The sequence below is a fragment of the Osmia lignaria genome, chromosome 10, assembly GCF_051020975.1.
Source record: "Osmia lignaria lignaria isolate PbOS001 chromosome 10, iyOsmLign1, whole genome shotgun sequence".
Taxonomy (NCBI): domain Eukaryota; kingdom Metazoa; phylum Arthropoda; class Insecta; order Hymenoptera; family Megachilidae; genus Osmia; species Osmia lignaria.
The window spans coordinates 6,173,038-6,194,600 of record NC_135041.1 but is presented as its reverse complement, the minus strand read 5'-3'; the positions used below and the strand labels follow the sequence as shown (position 1 = coordinate 6,194,600).

Here is a 21,563-nt window from a genome sequence, read left to right as displayed (position 1 = left end):
AACACCCGTAAGAATGAACATTTTGCCAGAAAATGTTTAAACATTTGCAGCATAAATTGCTCAACATCTAAAATATTTCATAATCCATTACCAGGCAGAAGACAGAGATTTTATTGCAACCCCTTGCTTAATGGCGGATGCTTTTAGCTGCGTTAATGAACGCTCGAGAAGCAGCGCCATTTATCGAATATTCATTTAAACGGCAAAGAACGTTCTAGCATAAAAATATTCTATGAAAAGAGATAATTGTTTCTAACATCGTTCAGATTTTCATTAAAAAAAAAAAAAACTGGAAAACGTATCGGTACCACGAGATCAAAAATATCTCACGTTAGCAAATTTACCGTAACTCGATGTGAAAGAAAATGGAATTTCGCGTTATGCCACCGTTTTCAAATAGAATTTCCACCAACGGACAAACACGCAGGAATCTCCCCTTTGTCACAATGGTATACACACATCCACGTTGCTTTTCAGTGGCGATGCCAATATTCAACGAAACGTCATCAGCACACCTTTCCATCTGACCCTCTCAATCATCCCGTTTCACGTGGAAGTCGTTTGTGCCGACACGTATTCGCCAACTCGGCACACAAACCCCTGCACTACCATTTCGAATCCCACTTGGTTACATCCTACAATCCTATTTGATGTTACACGACTCGCTAACGATTAGATGGTCATTGTTAGAACGCTAGGGTTGGATAACATTCGAACCTGGAACACTAAAGTCGGGTTAATCGTGACCAAACCTGTGAAATCTGTCTAATGATATTTCAAGTAAAGTTACATGGATCCATTTTCAACCGAAAGGGTTTCGTACGATTAGAAAATGTTTTTCGTTTATTATATTCGATATCAGTATAAATGCCAGGAGAATGCAAAATCATAGCCTTTGTTATTAATAGTCAGCCTTTGTCTTTCTAACGATCGCACCGGCTGCTATTAAGGAAGCCATAATTTAATTCATGTTTGCAATTAGTTGCCGGTGTAACCTAGCGCGTTTTACAACAACGCTCGCGTTTCGCTCGTTAGCAATGGTCATAATTCAACACAGGGATAATATATTGAAAACGTTTGCTTCGCATCTCCGTTAATTACGCTTCGACTTGGCGTCGTCTAGTTTTACTTTCCGAAGTCAGCGAGCAATTTCGGACGTGAGATTAATAACCATCTGCCTCTTTCGACAAATACGAGACTAGCCGCTTGTTCATCGTACTCGTTAGGGTTAATTAATAGCCTTACCGGTTGCCAGCTACCACTGCTGTTCGTACACGTACGCCTTCCCATTCAGAAACTTCCGCAGCAAGTAACCACGTGGTTGCTCGTTCGGCTCTCATCGATCATACTTCTCTATTATCATTTCTGATGTGATGAGCTGTGATTGAACGAGGTTTGTTCGTCGATTGAGGTTGCGATGAAAGAAGTAACTGACACTTTGAAAAATAGTCCATCCACAGCATGTTTGTAAAAGAATGCCAAGATTTTACAGACATGCAGATCTATTAATTTCCGCTTGTTGAAATTCATTTCTCGAATATGTGTATGACTCGCTGAAATTTTTATAGAACCCCTGCTAATTATTATGAGTTCCTAATATCGCGATGCAAAGATCAGGAAGAAAAGAAAATTCAGCCTTCTCGTCTCTGCTACTGGCGAATTCTCTGCTGGCCTATCCTCAGCCATGGTGGCGATCGATTAATCGAGCCCTGAGCTTTCACATCAGACAGAGAGGAGTGTATCCGGTGAACGAAGTCGAACTTTCGTCTCGTTTCGAGGTCGAACAGGGGGACTGAAATGGTTTCGAGGGATTTCGAAATCCGTAACGGCCATTTCGTCCTTGCGGATCATCGGATCCGTGAAAACTTTCTCTCCTACCCTCTCTGTATACCCGGTCGACTTTTCCTGCCAAAATATTCGGCGATTTTACGAAATCCCTCGAACTTTGCCGGATTTATACTTGACCCGGTCGAACATAGCCGTTGCTTGAATTTTAAGTGCAGCAAGATTAACAGGGTCGCGTTCCAGCTTGCAAATTACAGGCGAAATTACTGCTGATGAAGTCTCGAGCCTTTCTACCTTCGTTTGTCATTCATTTTCGAGATAGCTTTTCGTCCAATCTATTCACAAATACGCGGAAACTGAGGTACTTTCGCCATATTAACTTTATCACCACGAATATTGGTCCATCTAAAATTTGGATACCAGTGAATATGATACGTACGTAGTCAGATGCTTCTAATTGCGACGACAATTTGGAGGTTCGTTAGAGCAAACGTCAAGGATGTGGTTTAAAATGGTGTCAAGTTTGGAAGCATTTGCGCCTTATTCCACTGGATGATGTCGCGTTAATAGCGAAGTTGAACTACTACTGTATTCGCGGTGGCATTAAAGGGACTTTTAAATAGAAGGGGAAAATAATCCATCAATCAAGTGTCAATAATTTATCAAAGATAATCTTCTTTCGTGCCTTGTGATTCATTCCTTCGGATATCAGTCCGGAAATTCGACTCAGCTCAGAGCGGAAATTTAGCCAGTTCTGTGCTCGAAATTCAGTTAAATACTCCTTAATTGAATCCTCTCTTCGAAGGAAATATTTTGAGGGACTGTTTTAACCGAATTCCGATATTCGACTTCATTTTGGTCAAATATCTCTTCATTTGACTTCTCCAAATTTTGTGATTAAAATGATCAATTACTAATTTAACTGCGTTAACAAGTTACATACGATAAACAGAACTAATTACTGAACTTCACTCGTTTAATTAATATCTACATCTTATCTTGCATGGAGTAGTATTGTTATTTCAATTACATCCCGTGGAACCTGAACCACGATTAGTCTGGAATAACGATCCAGTTCGGGTTGCGAGAAAGGGAGAAGGGAGTGTGCCCCACAGGGGCGTAGACTAATTTTACCGTTCCTGATTGAGGGCAGACCACTGCCATTTCCTGTCGGTAAAGGAGGCCACGATAGATTCCTCCTTTCCCTGTCCAATGAACTTTAGATTGACCTATTGGTCAAAATTCCCCTGATCTACTTGTCACCTCCTTTGATTGATCGATGTCAGAGTACGACGATAAATAAAATAGAAGTGACACGGTTTATAGACCTGTTGCTGATATGAGAAGATCGAAAGTATAGCAAAGCATTTTAAAATAACTTTTTCTGCAATACTTTACTTGGCATAAAGTAAGTTTGTGTTTCAGTGGTGTGATATTACATAGAGATATACGAGAAGTAGGTTTTGTCTGACCTATACCGACTTACTTTACTTAAGTTACGTGTTTTGTTTTCTTTTTTCTTTTTTTTTTTTTTCAAAAAATGACTGTTCTTACATGTACTTGTTCATTTCATATTCGTTTTATAAACTTTTGCTATAATTACAAACTTTCATGCGCTAGAACAAAAGAAATTAGAATATAAAATATGGATGTTCTGAGTAGTTGTACTATTAACCAGGTGTGCGTGAACAAAGTTTGAGGGCCATTCATTATTTACAATCTTTTGTTAATTCGAGGCTGAAAGTGGAACGTCGCGCGTCGTAAGGAATGAGAAAGAAAAATTTCTTTGTTTTTATGTCATAAGCATTTACAACTTAAAATGTAACACTTCAAACGAAGAAAATCACCCCAAGGTAATCCCTGAATGGTAGCACAATTTGCAGTGGTACCATCTTGCCCATTAAATCGTTCTTCCTTTAACGATCGTAACTAACTTCGGACGAAACAGGATTCCCCCTCCCGTGTCTCCGATCCCCTCGAAGAAAATCCTTGATTCTCATCCCGCAGGGGGATGTCAACCCTCGAGTCACTCTTTCCACCCCTGCAAGTGTCACCCGTCGATCCATTGATCCAGCCCATTTGCATCCTTACGACCCTATTATCAGATGGTCGCCAACTTGAAATCCGGTAGTAAGCAATGGAAAAGGAATAGAAAAAGTCTCTTTTTTCCACAGCGAGGGATAAAAGCATATTACTAGACTTAATTAGAATTCCTGACGTTTTCATTTAATCATTCAATCTGGTATTTTAACTTATCTGGCAAGCATCAGTAGTATTACTGTTCTGTAATTATTTAATTAAATTAAATTCGTGTCGTCGGTCACCAGTGACCACTCAGGTAATTAACGTTTTAACGCGTTGATTACTGTGCTGGTCAACAGTAAGCAATTTCATTTGAACAAGCAATGATAAAACGAGGGAAGGGAAATAAATATTAAATATCATGAAAATTATATTAATAATTTATGGATTGATTAATTAAAGTTTTAACATAACATTTTGCTGGTATACTGTTGTAATTGTGGAAACTACACGCATTTGCCCTTGTTAGCGAGTTAGAAGAAGGGCGTTTTAGCGTGTCAGAAGAAAAGTTCTTAGACTTTCGGACGACAAATTACAATTTTTATTCGTGAAAGTGGTCGTGGAATGGAGAAACGGACGAGGAACTGGGACAAGGGTGTGCTGTTTTTCTATTGAAACCTGTTTGCTCCGATTTATCTGGATGAAAGCAGAGCTCAACGACGAACGATGTATGTAACAGCAGGCTGAAGCATCGTTCTCGTTTGTTGGCAAACTCGTACTCAAAGATCGCGTAAACTCGAGGAGCCAACAAATGAAAATCAGGAGTAAACATGCTCCAATTATTACTTTGTTTCGGAATATGTTCTCTTGATAGAGTAAACAACACCGATATTTAAGAGAATCTTAAAGGAGCACGTTGAAACAAATTTTGTTATAATCTGAGGTGATTGTGAACATGAATCATTAAATTGCAACAACAAATAAACAGATAAACGAAATTGTTGCTCAAACTACCTATGAGGTTGAATGAATAATTGAATATTGTAGGTGGAATACATTTTATTCTTCGCTTTAATGAACAAATTCACTTCCTGCAATATTAAAATACATTTCATAACTATTATGTGATATAATTATCCATTTGCGAGCGTTACATACATTGTTATTTTCATGAACACAAATGAAACGGTGTTCGAGGCATAGAACGCTGAAATTGATTATTAACAAAACGGGTAATAAAATATTCGGTAATTAATTATTCCTTCTAGAGAAGATGGTGCGATATTATAACCTTAAAATTGATATGATTAATTAATTACCATTAGCGAAAGTTTGAATTACTTTTAAATTGTGAACGCTTATTAAATACGTACTTCACTGGTTATTCAATGATTTAACGTGAAATTTCTGTCGGAATTAGTGTATGTTTCCAAAAGGAATTAATTTTAGCATCGCTGCTAAATATTAAATTTCAGCACCGCTGGTTGTGCAAAAAAAAATACCGCTGAAATTTCATCCATTTCTGGCCACTTGGTAGAGCTTCCATTTAAAATTCGACAAAAAAGAAACATTGAGCAGATTCGACGATGCAAGGGTTAAATGGATTCTCGCAAAGGGATGAGTGATATTTCGTAAATGGTTCGTTGAACGACGGATTCCACTCTTCTGTCACCTCTTTCAACCCTCAACTTCCGGGAAACGGATAGTTGAGACGTTGAATGAAGATGGCAGGGGGAAAGAACTGTGATATATGCTACGAACGAGGGCTTCGAGAAACGAGGATGAAAATATAAAGGTAGACAGAGAGATATTAATTGCAGATGGTGGACTATCCAAAAAATAATGTACGATATAAAAGAGACGAACGAGATGAAAGAAAGTTAAAATAAGGTATAAATTTCACGGAGCCTATAAAAAAAGGTATCGTAAAGGGAGGAACATAAAAAAAGCGAGGAAACAAAATTGAAATAAGAGCAGCGATATCGTAAAATTGAAACTTGATTGTTGGATTTCACCTTTCGATTGAACAGCATGGATATAATGTAAAATTCTGAAAAAAAAATGGAATTAAGCGGTAACTGCTAATCGATCGGTCGAATGAAAAGCAAAAAAGAGAAGTAGTAAGGGGGAGGAGGATGGGCATGAAAGGGTCGGAAGAAGATAAAGCACGAGACTCGTGAAAAAAGACAAACTGTTGAAGACAGACGAGGAAATACCGTGCAAAAGGGAAGCAGAAGTATTTATGTGGCAAAAAGGAGAATATGAAAGAGATATTCGCTTACAGTTTTGGAGGGCTGCCGAATATTGATCCTCTGCGCGAATTAAACTCGGACATCAAATTCTGCAAAAAGGAGAACGCTTGATATGTTCCTCGTAATTGCTACTTTTTATCAATCATATATATTGCAATCTTAAGTGATTAAATGAACGTCAAATTATCCGAAAATCATGAATTCTTACGTTCGGGGCATAAAATGAAACAAACATATATGTAAAGTAATTTTATCTGAATCGTATTGATATCAGAATCAATATTTATTTAAAACCGACGTCAAAATGGAATTTCTGAATTTAAACTGCGATAATAACAGCGTTGATAAAATCGAGCTTCCAACGAACGAGAGAAAAAACATTCGCATGTTTTCGAACGAACAGAACGATAAATATTCGAAGCGATTCGTCAAGCAATGATAACGTTTCGTTATCAAATCATCCCGAATAAAAATGGAAAAGACCGAAAAATCGATACATTGTTTTTGCGGCCAAAATGCTCTGGGATTGTTCAGAAAATAAATGAACAAAAAGAAAGAAGAAAGAACGACAATGAGTTTTTCCACGATAAACCGCAAAGCTGATAAACGTTGTACGCGTGTTTACGCTTAAATTGGGACACGTGTCGTTTCAAAACGCGTTCATCCACGGGTGTTTTGCCTTTCCCGCAAAATCGTTTGTCATAATTATCGTCTTTGTCGCGGCAGAACACGCACCGGCGCTATCGTAAAAGCTAACGCCTCCACGTCATAATTAACCTAATTACGCTGTGCTACGTACACGCGTATTATTCCAAGATACCAACGTTGTTTCAATCTCTGTATTCTCGATCCGATGAGCCGCGACAGTTGCTCTGATTAATTAAAACGAAGCAGTTAGAGCAACATTTCAAAACAAGCGAACTCTCAGATTACGTTGCATATCACTTTTTTACTTGAGGATAAAGAGTTTTAATAAATGAAGGTTATAACTCTTTGCTCTGGACGTTGGGGGTTAAATAACTATAAGTGAAATTAAAAAAGAAATAAATTTCGAAAGCATTTTATCTAGCTTTCAGAGGATAATGGAAAAGTTAAACTTGCTAAAAGCTCTTTATATTAAAATATAGAAGTACGTCATGAAAGATTAAAATTTATAAAGTTTACACTTCTATAATAAGTTAATACTTCAAACTAGTAGCAAGATATATTTTGTATAAGAATTGATGACGTTCAACGAAGATTGGAAGCGTTTCACTCAACGTCTGACCATACGCGCGGTTATACTACTTACTGCGTCTGGCGCCGGTCCATGCTGTCTTCATACTGGATTATTCCAATCGTTCTTCTTCAAATTATTTACGAGCAGTGTTAAAAATTCATGTAATAAAATACAAAGCAGTCTTCGGTTGATAGATGGCCCCATAAGCAAGGATGCAATTTTAACCAGCTTGTGTAACGTCTCACCGTGCATCTTGTGACAAGAGAGATGCAGATTGTTATATAAATGTCCAAGCAATCTGTCAGCGGGCGCATACGTCATAAAGAACGATGCATGATCAGCAAAGAAGAAAACTCGAACACGTGTCCCGGTGTTTGCGAGCAAGCTGTCTTGCAAGCCGAGGGCGTGGTTGAAACCTGTACGCTTTGTGGATCTTCGTGTGTGACGTACAAGCTCTGTGAACCATGTCGACCAAACAGATGGACGAGTCTCGGTTAGCTGTCCATGATGAACAGCCGTGAATCAGACGATTCTCTCTCTCTCTCAAAAGCTTTTTATGGCTTAATTCTCTCGGCGAATCTGGAACGTCGTTGCTTTGAATTGCCTCGGAGAAAAAGGGTCGATTATTTTGGAAAGCTTTTACTTCTAAGAAGTGGACTATAGGGTAACAAAAATCTAACGCAAATCCAGCATTTGGAAGGAAATTTTTATTACTCTGTGCAGTATTTGAAATTGGAAAATTGAAATATTTAAAATAATGTCCTAGCTTGAATCGCAGTGACTTTTTATCGTCGTAATCGCTGTATCTACAAAGTATCAGTGTATTTCTATTCAAATAACCCTCGTTTTTGTGAGAAAAAAGAAAAAATATACAGTCGACTTGTTTCTCTTTCAACTCACAAGGATAAAGAACAGCGAGGACCCGTGCACAATGTCTGAAAAGAAAGAAACTGCAAGGAATAAAAAGCAAGTTGGTCGTCGTTAAATCTAGCACAACTTCCGTCATTAATAACTCTCCATTGAACGGACAGGGAAACTGTAAAAAAGGATCTAGCGAGCCGAACGAAAAGTTCGTGTCCACAAACGAGGGAGCTTGAATAGAAAATGGAGTGTATGGTACATATAGTTCCTCGATACTGTGTAAATGAAAACAGCTGACGTTCTTAATAATGTCACGTAGTTATTAAACTTTTCTATAAGTAATACATTTGAAATTATTCGAAATTACTTAAGAAAGATACGATTAAACGCTTATAAATACAGACTCAAAGAGGTCTTTTAAAAAGAAACTGAAATGATGAAGAATCTAGAGACCAATTAAAGCAAAACGAGTCGGAACGTTTGGTCAATGAAAGCTACAGATTGAAAATGAATTCGACCGGATAAGCAACGATTTCGTGGGGAGTAATCGAATCGATCCAGCAATTAATGCCTTCTATTTGAGGACTCTTTAGAACGTTTGCTTTTAAAGAAATCGAGCGAACCGCTAGAAACGGCCTGGTGCAGACTGTTTTCTTATTTAGTTCCTCTTATTTACGTCTGACGACGGATAACCGATAATGAGAGGCTGTCTCGACGTCTAACGAGAATCTGTCCATAAGAGAAAAAAAGAAAAAGGACGAGGGTGAAGGGGATATTGGAAACCTGGAAGAAAGGACGAGTTGGCTGGAGAAGGGATTCATTCGATACTCTTAGAAATTACGGAGATAACTTGCCTTTTTTCATATAGAAACATTGCACGAAGTATGATTAACTATTTCTTGATAATAAACCCAAAGGACAGGAAAGAAGTTTAATTTAATATAAACATTCTAAAAATTTGGAGAATCAAAGATGGAATTTATACTATAATTATAATTTCACTGAAATGTAAAAAGGTACAGGTACAATTTTCACAAGCATCGTTCCGGAAGTAAGAAGATTAAAAAGGGTTAGTTATTGTCGCGATGGCTAACCAAACTGCGAATACTTAACGAACCCTGAACTCACTCTGTTTTCCTTTGCAATTTCACAGAAAACTCGAAGCTGGCTTATAATTTCCCCTACGTTACGAAGCATATTTGCGAATACAACGTGACTCGCTTATAATTAACATAGATGCTGTGGTCAGGATTAATTAAATTTCTGGTGCATGCGCAGCAATTATACGAATTTCGTCGGTCCTATTCTGCCCAGCTTTTATTAATTTCAATTTCACCAGAACACGTGTACGAGGCCAGTTAAGATGTACTCGTTTAACACGATGCAGATTGCTTTGTTTTTGCCGTTATCGGATTATCGCAAGAAATTGGCCGTTTTGAACTGGTATTCTTTCATAGAAAGGAGAAGCCGAAGAAAATTCTGCTTGGATAATTACCTGGCAATCGAATAAAAGGTTTTATGAACGCAATATTATTTCATGGAACAAGAAACAAAGGGGGATGTGGTTAATGGATAATAATCGCCTAGTAATTAAATGAAATTCAGAAGAAATTAAAGAAGAATTAACTTCCACATCAAAATTTATTACCAAAGATACCAAGGAAAAATATTTTAATTCAACACAACAAATTCTATATTGGAAAGAGTTAAAAAAAGAAGAAGATATCTTGAGATACGGGTCTAACACGATACGATAGCCTGTCCAGTGCACAGCTTGAGGTCGTTTAAATTGGACACCTAACTCTTTCTCGCCACTTTATTATTTTCCCAACAGGGGTTTTCTTCTTTCTTCGTTATTCCTGGTCGCATTGTCGCGGGGGATGAAGAGGTACGAGAAGTATTACGTGGTCATCCTGAAAAAGCCATCGCGTTGCTCCATGAAAACAGAAGTTATCGTTGTAGCTGAACGCGGTGATGTCGTTTTGAGGCGCGAAAAACATAATTCCGGACGAGAGTCGTCGCGTGTACTTCCGGGATTTGTCGAGGCCGTACGTGGTGCTTACAAGCGAAATCCAATTTCATCTCCCTCGAAGTTGATACGCTTCTTGGACGTTAAACGCGAACGAAGCCGGTCAGATTCGATTATTGCAAGCTGCTATCGAACTCTTGCATGTTTCATGCAACGAGCAACACTGAATTTCCTATTATCGTTGAAGTTATTACAGGAAACACGTTCTGAGCCATGAAATAATTATCAGAAAATGTTCGTAGCACTTAGCTACGTATCGTTTTCAAGAGAATTCGCTCCATAAAATTGTTACGCGCTTCGACGCCCAATCACAGAATTATTGCACAGGGAAACAAATGCTCACGGTAATCGGTCGTGCGCAAATTTCATTTCGCAAATCAGTAAGCATCGATGAGTAACGTATTCGCGGTTAAATTTCATACCGTGGGCTACACGGTCCGATTAATACCGACACAGTGTCGCCGCAGTAAACCGACACCAATTAAACGTTCACGGAATGTCAAAAAACGTTGATTATACCAGATCCGTTCGCGCGATTAACGCCGAGTACAATCGACACTTTGAGTTCCGAATTGACTAACAAATTTCACAGTGATTATAGAAATTTTTAACGCTACAATAGACGGATTGAATTATAATTTTTATGGAGGAATTGCGTTACTTAGGAGAGGAAAGGTAACAGTTTATTTTACTGAAGGATATATTACATTGAAAATATGTTAACCACTATTCTGGAAATAAATTTCGACATTGATCTCTACATACTTCTTCCTTGAAAGAGAGCGGTCTAGTCCCTTCGAGGAATAACGGAAATGGGATTAGCTCCTCTGGTCCCTCTTCTTCCTCGTATCCTATTTCCTGCGTAACCTTCCACCTTCGACCTCCTGAGGGAAAGGTAAAAAGGATACGGAAGAAGATTTCCTCGGTGATCAGCGTAACTAGATTGCATATCTTCCTTAGAAGTCTCATAAACGGAAGACGACGAGTTCCTCGATTAGCGTAGATAAGGAAGTGGATTGTTTCTGACATTAACAGGAATGTTATCGTTGAACAGAACGTTATTTGACGATATTATCTTGCATCTTTTGTAACATTCCGCCAAGAAACCTATTCATTGTATCACGGAAACTCGAAGATATTTTTTATTCCAAGATACATTTTTCTCTTTTATTCAATAAAAGAAACGTATATACATTTATTTCGTAGCAATACCTCTTGAAGTATGAAAAGAGATTCAAAGGAAAATATTAATGCAAATGGAAACAAGATGATATTGAATGTCTATTCCATGCACCAAGAAGAAACTTATTCTACAAACGAAGATGTTATATTGAAATATAAAGAAAAGTAATATTCAAGCGACTTTTAATATGGCAGATAAAATGGCAGATAATTATTTTACTAAAATCCATTAGTCGAACAATATACCGATCGAAACTCGTTTCGGATTAAACGAGGATAAAAGTGAAGATGGAATGAAACATGGAAAATATAAATTCAGTTGGAGAAAGCTCAATGTGTTGCGGTAGTTGTAGTGAAATTGAAAATTAAAATTTATGATTCGGTTAAGCGGCTTGAGCACGACACTGCCTCCGCCGGAGAGAAACTAACTAAGAAACTTTTGAAACAATGGTGACTGGCTAGCTGGTATAAATAATTATACGGCTAACCTATTTTCTTTCGCATCCTTCACTTCCGTACCGACGCCAGTCCATAAATTCTCTCCGCAGCTTCCCGGAACTACTTATTTTCCTTTGTAAATACCGAACACGAGAAATTTTGGGTACAAAATAGACTATTATCGTTCACTGTAACACTTTTTTGGGCCCATCTGTGTATCTGCCAACAAACTTTTCGTCTTTGACAGAGAAAATTATCTTCCAGTACTGGCAATATTTTCTTAACGAGGATAAAATCAAATGGCAATTCGTCGTGTCAAAGGATTGATTATTTCAGATTTAACTAGTTTCCTGATCCAAAGCTTACCGTCTTCCGACTTCGAATCTCGATGAACTTCGACAGCCAAAGTTTCTCGAACTGAAGTCAAAACGCAAGACAGGCTGGAAGCAAGTTTCCATCCGTTCAGATTAACCGAAGTCACGGTGAAACTCGTCAACAGACGAGCCTTATGCTTCGATGAAAGCAACGGCTGCAGTTTCAAACAAAATAGTCGTTATATTATTGATTAATTCGAAGGATATAGTAATTGTTTGGAAATCCCATCCATTCAAATTGAAACGAGTCAGAAAATATTCTTTCCTTTCCTTTGACGAGCTTACCTCGTTAATTTCAGTCACACGCTTGCATTCTTTCGTCGAAGCGATTATACTCGCGCAGTTACCCACTTTATTAATCAAAGAATTACGAATTCGTTAGAAACTTCCGCGGCCTCGCGAATTAATTGAACCCTGTCCAAAGATCCTTCAGCCCGAAGGAGCACGGATAACGAATTTCATTTTCATTTTTCCCCGGCCGGAACTTTCCTCCTTGGAATCCGTCCGAGCTATCGGAAAATTCCTCCTCCCGGAAAACTAGGTCGCGACGCGTTAAAAGGCTTCATCAGCGTATAATCGAGCGAATTGGATAATTAGAATTAACTCGAGAATTTCTTATAAACGTGTCAACAGTTTGCGTTTTTCGTTTAATTTTAATTAACACATCGAGTACCGTAATGAAAACGTACTCTTCAAAAATAACCTTTCCAATAACCATCTCATAAATTCACCACGAATTCTGATTCGACATCGTTTTCAACGCTTTTTTCCCGTTCAGCCGGTGTTCCGGTATCCTGGAACGTCCACGGAACGAAGTTCGGTGATCGATGAAATTGCATTTAGGTAGAGAACGCCGGTCGTAATTACATCGAGGAATGCTATCGATTTGTACTATGGTGTACCCGTAATCACGGCCTCGTTGAAGTATTATACATACACGATCATAAAGAGGGTGTTGTCCGACGTTCTCTTTCGAACTCTACAGATCGCAATGCATTTTCTGTTTACACGGGCTGTAGTTTACATAATATTTGCAGCATTCACTCAGGAAACGATCAATTGGCAGACATTTGCATTGGAAAAGCGGACGCGCATTATACGCTCGTATCAATATTAATTTAACATGCAAATATTATTTTAATCGAAGAATACCTACGATTCCGAGGAACGGAGGAGAGATTGTCAGGCAAAGTTTACATTTGAACAAGAAAAACGAGCAGGGCTGTGTGGACGATGAAAGTATACTTGGCGGAATGCGAATTGCCCCGATGTCCCACATTTAAACAAATGTTTATCTTAAAATTAATATCATTCATGGAAACAAACGGATCACGGTTTATATACGATAAATTACGCGCTGACTATGATAGATTGTGAGAGAAATTAAATAATCAAAGCGGTGAATTATGGAAAATAATTTTAAGTTAGTCGTGAATCAGCTCATTTAAGTCAAATCTTTCCATCTCTAAATCTAAGGACGAAAATATACGTCAACCTCAACTTGCGCATACAATTCTATCGAAAATCCATCTAAACATAAAATGACCTGTTTGTATCTGTAGGGAAATTGAAGCGACTATTCGGACTGAACAGTAAAACTATTAAATCTCTTGGTAATCCCGTACAAGGTCTCAACAAATTCAGCTATGAAGCGCCTTATAATCGCATTTTCCGCCAGAAACTCACGCTTTACGATATCCCCATAGTATATTTCATCAAACCTGCGATGTCGCGTTAATCTCGTGGTGAAAGGCGCTTCCGTACCATCCTGGCGCTACGACACGTAATTTTATGGCCTCCATAAAAAGACTTACATTCGCGAAAGGAAGGAAACGAATGGAAAAACGAGGAGGACAGAACGATTCGTGTATCAACGGTGAAAAAGCAAAGTAAATAGTTCGGCGTACCGTACCGGGACACATGTACGCCCGTTTCCGGGTCAACCTGGTTGTTTTGATCCCCTTTCTTCCGGGGATGCCCGTGTTACACCCGAGCGCGTGAATCAAAATCGTGTCAGCGGGTAGATCAATACGAACTCTACGATCGAAACTGTTCGAACAAGAGCAGATGATTTGAATTTGCACGAGTTTACACAATGAATTCCATCAAGTACTCCACGATCGATTCCATGGATCCTACGAAATTCGATTATTCCCTCGGGCGCGCTGTTTGCGATTAACAGGGTTCCTGTTAACGAACCACTTCGAAACAGCTCTCCGATGAATTTCTTGCAAACCACACTTGCAGCTAGTAGGTGTTAGAACACCTACTACGCTTCTTTTTGATTTTTACTATCACTTCTGGATAAGGAAAATTCAAATTTAATTTATATTTTTCACACGATTCGTTTGACACTGCTTCAGCTCTGGTAAATTGATATTTATTTCAACATTGAATTTTTGAATTGAAATCAGCATTGAATTTTTTTACATTTCATACCTATTATTCAAAAGTTCTCTTAGCACTACTGATTTCATTGGAAAATAAATGAGAAATCGAAGAAGGTAAATGGAATAGAAGAGAAGTGTATCAGTATCAATCTGATGTTGATTCCAAGTAAGCCAATGTCTTGTGGATCTTTCTGACGAAGTTTTCCTTCTGTAATAAGAAATGTATTTTCTATAGAATAAGTCTAGCACCATGAAAACTGTGCCAACGGTGACTGGGTACGAGCAAGGCTCGTACTAAGCCACGCAATCCGTTTGCTCCTATTTTCCAGATTGCGGCAGCGGCATGAACACACGAGACTGGTTACCAAGTGCCACATTCGCGGAGTGTCGCGCGATCCCGAACGATCCATCAAAATCGCGACAGACAACTGTTAAACTTTGTGTATGCAGCTGTAGTGAGTAGAAGAGAAACAGGAAACGAACAGAATTCAACGAACAAAAGACACAGTGACAATACATTGTAACATATAAAAAAAAAAAGAAAAAAGAAAAGTGAATAGACAAAAGTGTGTTGTTGTTCGATTGACGTGTGACCAGTGAACGGGAAGAAAAATAAGAAGAAAAGGGGGGGAAAAGTAGGATAGAAATGGAGATCATCAGCGTGCAGAGTATATCAAAGTATCGTTCGATCGCGTCTAAGGCCAACGCGAGATACATTAAAACGCCATTCATGTTCCTTCTCGGGCCAGAGGCAAGATCGTAATTTCGTTTTCTTTCGGAACGAACAATACGCACGATGAACCGTCTCAGGGATCATCGAGAGCTTCAATCGGGTCGGATCGGATCGTAGAAGGTTAGAGGATTCAGGAAGGAAGAGGAACAGCGTTGTCGAAAGGCAAACTTCATGAAAATGGACTCGACGAAGCTGGGTGGGCCAGCCCCAACCAGCCCAAGGGCTGACTCACCAGCCTTACCGACCTACGCGACCACCGCGGACGGCAACATAGACTACATAATCGGGGACTACATGGAAAGACTCGGCACGAGACTGAATATACTGGAGACCGAGCTAAAGTACGCGTGGAGAGCGTTAGACCTCCTCAGTCAGGAATACATTAAAATGTGGGAGAGACTCGAGAAACTGGAGGGTCTTCTTTACGAGCAACAGACGGTGATCAGTCAATTGATCGAGTTCTACACGAGCGGTGGCACTCACGAGAACGCGAACGTTGCAGAGGAATCGATGGCGAGTCAACAGAGTTCGGTGAGCGAGTTGGACGCGATCGCGAAGAGCATCGGCGCAACGATGGGCATCGAGGAAACGACCGCGTTGAGGGAAAAGTTGGCCCAACAGGAAATGGCGAGAATGCACGGACTGACGCAGGACAGCACGACCGCTGCTGCAGTAGTTACCGATATGCACAGGAACGTTAGGAACTTGGACACTCTGGAGACTCTCGCCGAAGAGAGTAACATTCCAGACGAGGCGTTCTACAGGAGCTTGAACAACGCTTACAGGGAGGACCTGATCTGCGGCGACACGTCGAGACCGACCTCGCAACTGGGAATGATCTGGGAGGAGGCGGAGGATGAGGATGTTAACGGGAAGAAAGAGATCGATACGACCATGTTCGAGAAAACGGCGACGAAGGATACTGAACTGGAGGAATTGGCTGGTAAACCGACGAAGGAGGAAATTCAGGAGTCGGTGACGAAGAAGGAGGACGAAGCTGACGAGGACGAGGGCGAAGTGTTCAGCGCGGCTGATTACAAAAGTTACCGAGGGAACACGCCTTGCGTCAGCGAACAGGATCTTGCCCAACTGTCCAGGCTCAGTTCCATCGATCAGGTCGCTCTGGAGAAGTTACACGAACTGGACAGGTTGACCAATAAGTTACAAAAAGACTCTCAGAACTTGATAGAGTTACAGTCGAGACTAATGGACTCTCCGAAGAGGCAATACAACTCGGAAGCTGAAGCGAAATTAGCGGAAGAGGCGAGTAGCATAGACGAGCAACTGAGAAAGATCTATGCAGAAACTGACGTCGACAGTTGGACCTTCTCGAAGAGTCCTGGATCAACAGGTAGATCGATCTCCAGAGTCAGCACGGACAGTGGTTTGGCCACCGACGGTGATTTCACGACTAGGTCAATTTCCCCAAGACTGACATCTACGTCTAGAACGAACTTGGACTCCATATCGAGTACCTACACTCCTCCTAGACTAGGTTACGCCGCGACCGTGCGCGAAAAGAGTCCAGATCCAATGATTCAGTTGCCCATTGACGTTGGTAGTTTCGCGAAAGGTTACGCGGAGAACAAGGAACTGACAGACTTGATGGTCGAAAGCTTTGCAGCCGTTACTTGCGCCTCGCCCACCATTTACAGCACCACTACCGACAAAGTACCGTCTCCTACCCTCTCAGCGGGAAGTGTCCACAGTGTACACAGCGTCCACAGTGTACAAAGTCTTCGAACGAGGCAGGACGGCTACTTCGGCAGCGCTCCGCGACTCAATCTAGAGTTTCAAGAAAGCAGAACGCCTCCAAGTCCGTCACCCAGTTCACCCCCTCCTCCAGCTCCTCAAGATTCGGGGGAGACTTTCCTGATGCCAGGAACTGATCAAAGAGAACCCGACACGAAACGATCTCAGAGCCCCACGTTCCTGAGAAGCACGGAGAAACTGGTCTCTCTGGAACAAGGTCGTCTCAGCCCACGCACTCCGCATTCGCCTAAATCGCCAAGAGTGTCGCCTAAGCACACCGCCAAACCGGGCAGTGTCGCCAACATAGTCGCGGCGAAATCAGATTCCGGCCTATCGTCCATGAGCGGATGGAGCAGCTTAGACAAGTCGCCAAGTTCTCCTAAGAGCTCGATCAGCAAGATGCTTACATCCTACGCGGTGGAACATGCCCGAGCGAGTTTAATATCGACCACAACTACGGGTAGGTCTAGCAGCCCTATACCGCCTCTTCCGGAGACCACTACCTCCGTGGTCACGCAGGAACCCCTGTACGACACGCCCGAAGGAAGAGACGCTTTTGCAGCTACCGCGGCCACCAGTCATTCTTACGCAGCGGCCATGAACCATTTGTCAGCGTTCACGTCCATGAAGACACCGACTACCAAAGATGACTATAACTTCGTGCCACCGCCTGCGCCCACCGCCACCACCTGTCAAAGTCCGAAAAAACGAAGTCGTCAGCAGACGTTGCAACAACATACTTACGACACAGTCGCACCTGGCAGTACGATGGATTACGTGTACAGATCGGAACAGCCTGCGATCTATTCAGTGGCTGGTAGCAATCGACAACAAGCGATCACCAGTGTCTACACCAGCGGGTCGGGAACCTATGGTCCGAAGACCACGACCACGGCCTACTATCCGGATTCGATGGATCAGTACAGCTATCAGGAAAATTTCAGCTCCGCTCAGTACACGGAATCAAGCGGGATGGCTCATGCGAAAAAAGTTTTAAGAAGCGCCGCGTACGCGGATGGAATGACCAATCACGAAGGGTACAAAGCCGCAATGTATCGCACAATGTTCCCCACTGGAAACATCACCGATGCTTTATCTTATTATCCGACCAGCGCGAATTTACCGCGAACGGAAACGAACGAGAGTTCCTGGTTAAACTCGATGGAGGATCAGATACCTCACGACTCAACTTCATCTAGCATCAGGTCGTTAACTTCCGACGGCAGTTACTCGCAAAGTCCTTACACTGATAGGAGGTACCCTCAACCGCCAGCTTACCAGGCCCATCAATATCATCACACGTATGCTAATCAAGGCTATCCGCAAGCTTATCAGCAACAATATCAGCCGTACAATCAAAGACTGAGCAGCTCCGAAAGCGCACAACTCGCTGATGGCTACCAGAGGCAATGGCAAAGGGAGCATCAGTATATTCAGGATCACGAGGGCGGAAGATTACCTATCGATCAGGCGCAGCATCAGCAAAGCGAGTACTACGACGCTTCGAGCGTCATAGTGTCCCAATCAGGCTACATCAGCATTGCGACAAATTTGAAGGATCACGAGATGGAGAACGCGAAGGCTGGCAAGAAAATTAGAAGGGGTTCGTCGTTGAAAAACGCGATGAGCTCTATGAGCAACTGGTGGCCAGATCTTCACCTCAGCAAGAGACACAGAAGTCACTCGTTGCCTGGTGGAGTGAGGAGAGAAGACCTGGACATGTCTCAGGAGCCTCAACAGAAACTTCCAGCGGACGCAGGCGTGACCAGAGGTCGTGGTAGAGGGCAAACCGCCAGGAAGAAGAAGAAACACATCCTCGTCTCTACTGTATCCGGAATTCTGCAGAAGGCGAAAAGGCGAACCCATCAGTCGCAATCTTTGTCCGATCCCGAACAATCTGAAACCGAATGGAGCAGCGGCAGACAGAGCGGCTTGTCGGAAGACGAGGACAGCGTGATGTCCGACGCGAATCAGGAGCCTCCTTTCTTCGCCAAGGTGAAAACTGCGAGCACAAAGCGTAAACCGGTGTCGCAACCGGTTGTCCAACAGCAACAGCCAACCACGCAACCATTGCCCTTGCAGCAGAAAGAGTACATTCAGCAACAGCAACAACAGCAGAATTTACAGCAGCAACAGCAAGTTCTTCAGCAACAAATTCAACAGCATCAAGAACAGTTGCAACAGCAGGCACTCCAAGATGGTTGGGGCAAAGAAAAGGATCAGAGAAAGGAATTGGATCACGATGGGTCCGATCAAATGGGTGGTTTCGACGAAGAGACGTCAGGAAAGAGCACTGGCTCCGGTTCAGGTGGTTCCTCGATATTCCAAACTGTCGGGGATATTAAACGATCCACGGGTAGTTCCGACGAGGCACCGAACGAGAAGGCACCGAAACTTCCGCCAGTGACACTGATGGGCGCCAGTATGGAATTCGCTGTGTCCAGGGCACTGGGCAAGTATCGTCAAAGACAGTCGTCCACAGTGTCCGACGAACAACCGCCGAGCGAGGAAGCGAGTAGTGAGAAGAAGTCTGAAGATGGAACCGTCCAGACCCTAGAAACTAGCTTCGAGTATCCCGAGGACGTGTCGGAGAAGAGCGAGAAGAGTGAAAAATCTAGCAGCACGAGACTACCCGAATTAGTGACCAGCATATCAGAAGAGGGTCCACCCTCTGAAGGAAGCCCGTCCGCGTCGAGCACGAGGGGTCAAACGACCGGCACTCGATTCCTACCACGGCATCAGCAATCTCTCGAAATTCCTTGGACAGGCTCGAGGCCCGGCGAGCTGGACGAGGACAACCGTAGCACGCATTCCTATCGAAGCACGTCGAGGGTCTCCTCCAGGCGGCAAAGTACCGAGGACTCGATTGATTCCGAGGACGAATGGTACCGATACGAGCTGAGAAAGCTAGAGGAACTCGAGAGACAGTCGCAAATAGAGGTCGAGATGGGGGAAGTGCTGGTGGAGGAACCCGAGGAAACCGAGCACTATCAGCCAGACGATACAGTGAAGGAGAAGATGTCGTTCGTGTTGAAGGAACTGAAGCTGAAGGCCAAGCCACGGGAACAGATCAAAGAAGAGAAAGAAGAAGTGCGAGGCAGCAAAATCAATGGAACACTCGCGAAGGATCGGCGAATAGAGGAGAGGGACAGGTACCGCGACGAGAAGCCTATCCCAAAGCGAAAATCCGCAGAGAGTATCGAAGCGGTGTTCGCGAGGGTTACCGATTACCATACTTGGGCACACGAAGAAGAAGCCAAGAAAGAAAAACCGTCCTCCGCCATGGAGGAAGGTTCCTCCGGTGAGACGTCAGGTCCTGACAGTCCAGTTCAATCTATGGACGAGGAAGAAGAAGAGGAGCTACCGAAGGATGTCGACGAAGAGCAATCGAGACGCAGCTCCAGTGGATCGACGTTTCGTCAAGGGGAGAAGATCCACCCTGGTTCTGAGCCAATTTCTCGCGAAGGTAGCGTGAGCGTCCCACCCAGCGAGGTGTCCGTCAGCATCCCAGGTGCTTGGGACTCGGAGAGCACTGTACTTGAAGGACTCGAACGGGATGGAGCAGGCAGTGCTGAAACAGCTACCACGGCCACCTTGAGCCTACCGAAAATCAAAATCGATTCCTCCTCCTGCGGTAGCTCGGACACGACGCTGAAGGATGGCCAGGTGAGTCCTGGACCACCTGGTTCTAAATGGAAGCTGTTGAAAGCGTTGAAAGAGCGTAAGGCAGAGGAGAAGATGAAGGAAGTTGAGGAGGCCTCTAAGGAACCTACTATTTCTCAGGGACCCACGGCAGTGAGTATCATGATAAAGTGAGGACACGAAAACCTTTGTAAGGCGTACTCGAGATTCGGTGGTTGGGTGAAATCGTAAGCTTTAATCATCCAGGTATTGAATTCATTTTAAATGAACCTTCAATTACATTCATTTCTATACACTCCATTTACGAAGCTCGTCAGCTACAGTGGGTATATACAATATATCTGTAATCGCAATTTGTTCTCGCCAATGAGTATCGAGTACGTCGTAAATCGAGTAAACATACGAATTTAAGCACGATTACCGCGGCTAGCGTATAAGTCATGCGAATCCAGTCAATACTAATGCTACGATACGATAGAAGGGCGAAAGTGAAGCTTTGTCGGTAAGGGGCGCGATTACGTTCTCTCATGTTCGTTTCGCATCGATTCACATAAGAAGGTTGCGAAAAAAAAAGGAACACGACGTTGCGTTACAACAGATCACGAACACGAAACACGTGTAACGATATGGTACTAGTCAATTCAACAAGTGCAACGTCACTGACGCTTGGCCAAGCAATATTGTACTTCGCAGGGTTGAGGGGTCGTTGATCGACGATTCGATCGATTTCGAGAACAGTAGTAATATATTCAGCGACTACGGACGCTGGTGAACGAGGCTACGCCTAATTAATAGACCGTAGGTATAATTAGATGGTGCTTCAATTAATCGATACGCTTTTAAGGTAGTATTATATTAGGTAGACGCGTGCCTGCGCGGTCTGA

The 21,563-nt window shown here is 42.3% G+C and overlaps 1 protein-coding gene across 22 annotated transcripts in view; it reads left to right on the top strand.

The window, feature by feature from the left end:
• Positions 1-21,563, top strand: part of unc-13 — a 187,623-nt gene that overhangs the window by 107,619 nt on the left and 58,441 nt on the right. For 8 of the 22 annotated variants that reach the window (XM_076690611.1, XM_076690608.1, XM_076690610.1 and 5 more), the window contains exon 3: positions 14,882-20,832. The exons of 12 other annotated variants lie outside the window; for them this stretch is intronic. In XM_076690611.1, the coding sequence (XP_076546726.1) occupies positions 15,457-20,832 (5,376 nt within the window). In that variant the 5' untranslated portion in view covers positions 14,882-15,456. Of the gene's footprint in view, positions 1-3,349; positions 20,833-21,563 lie in introns of those variants that run through there. 2 more of the 22 variants (XM_076690613.1, XM_076690612.1) reach the window with 2 other exon arrangements.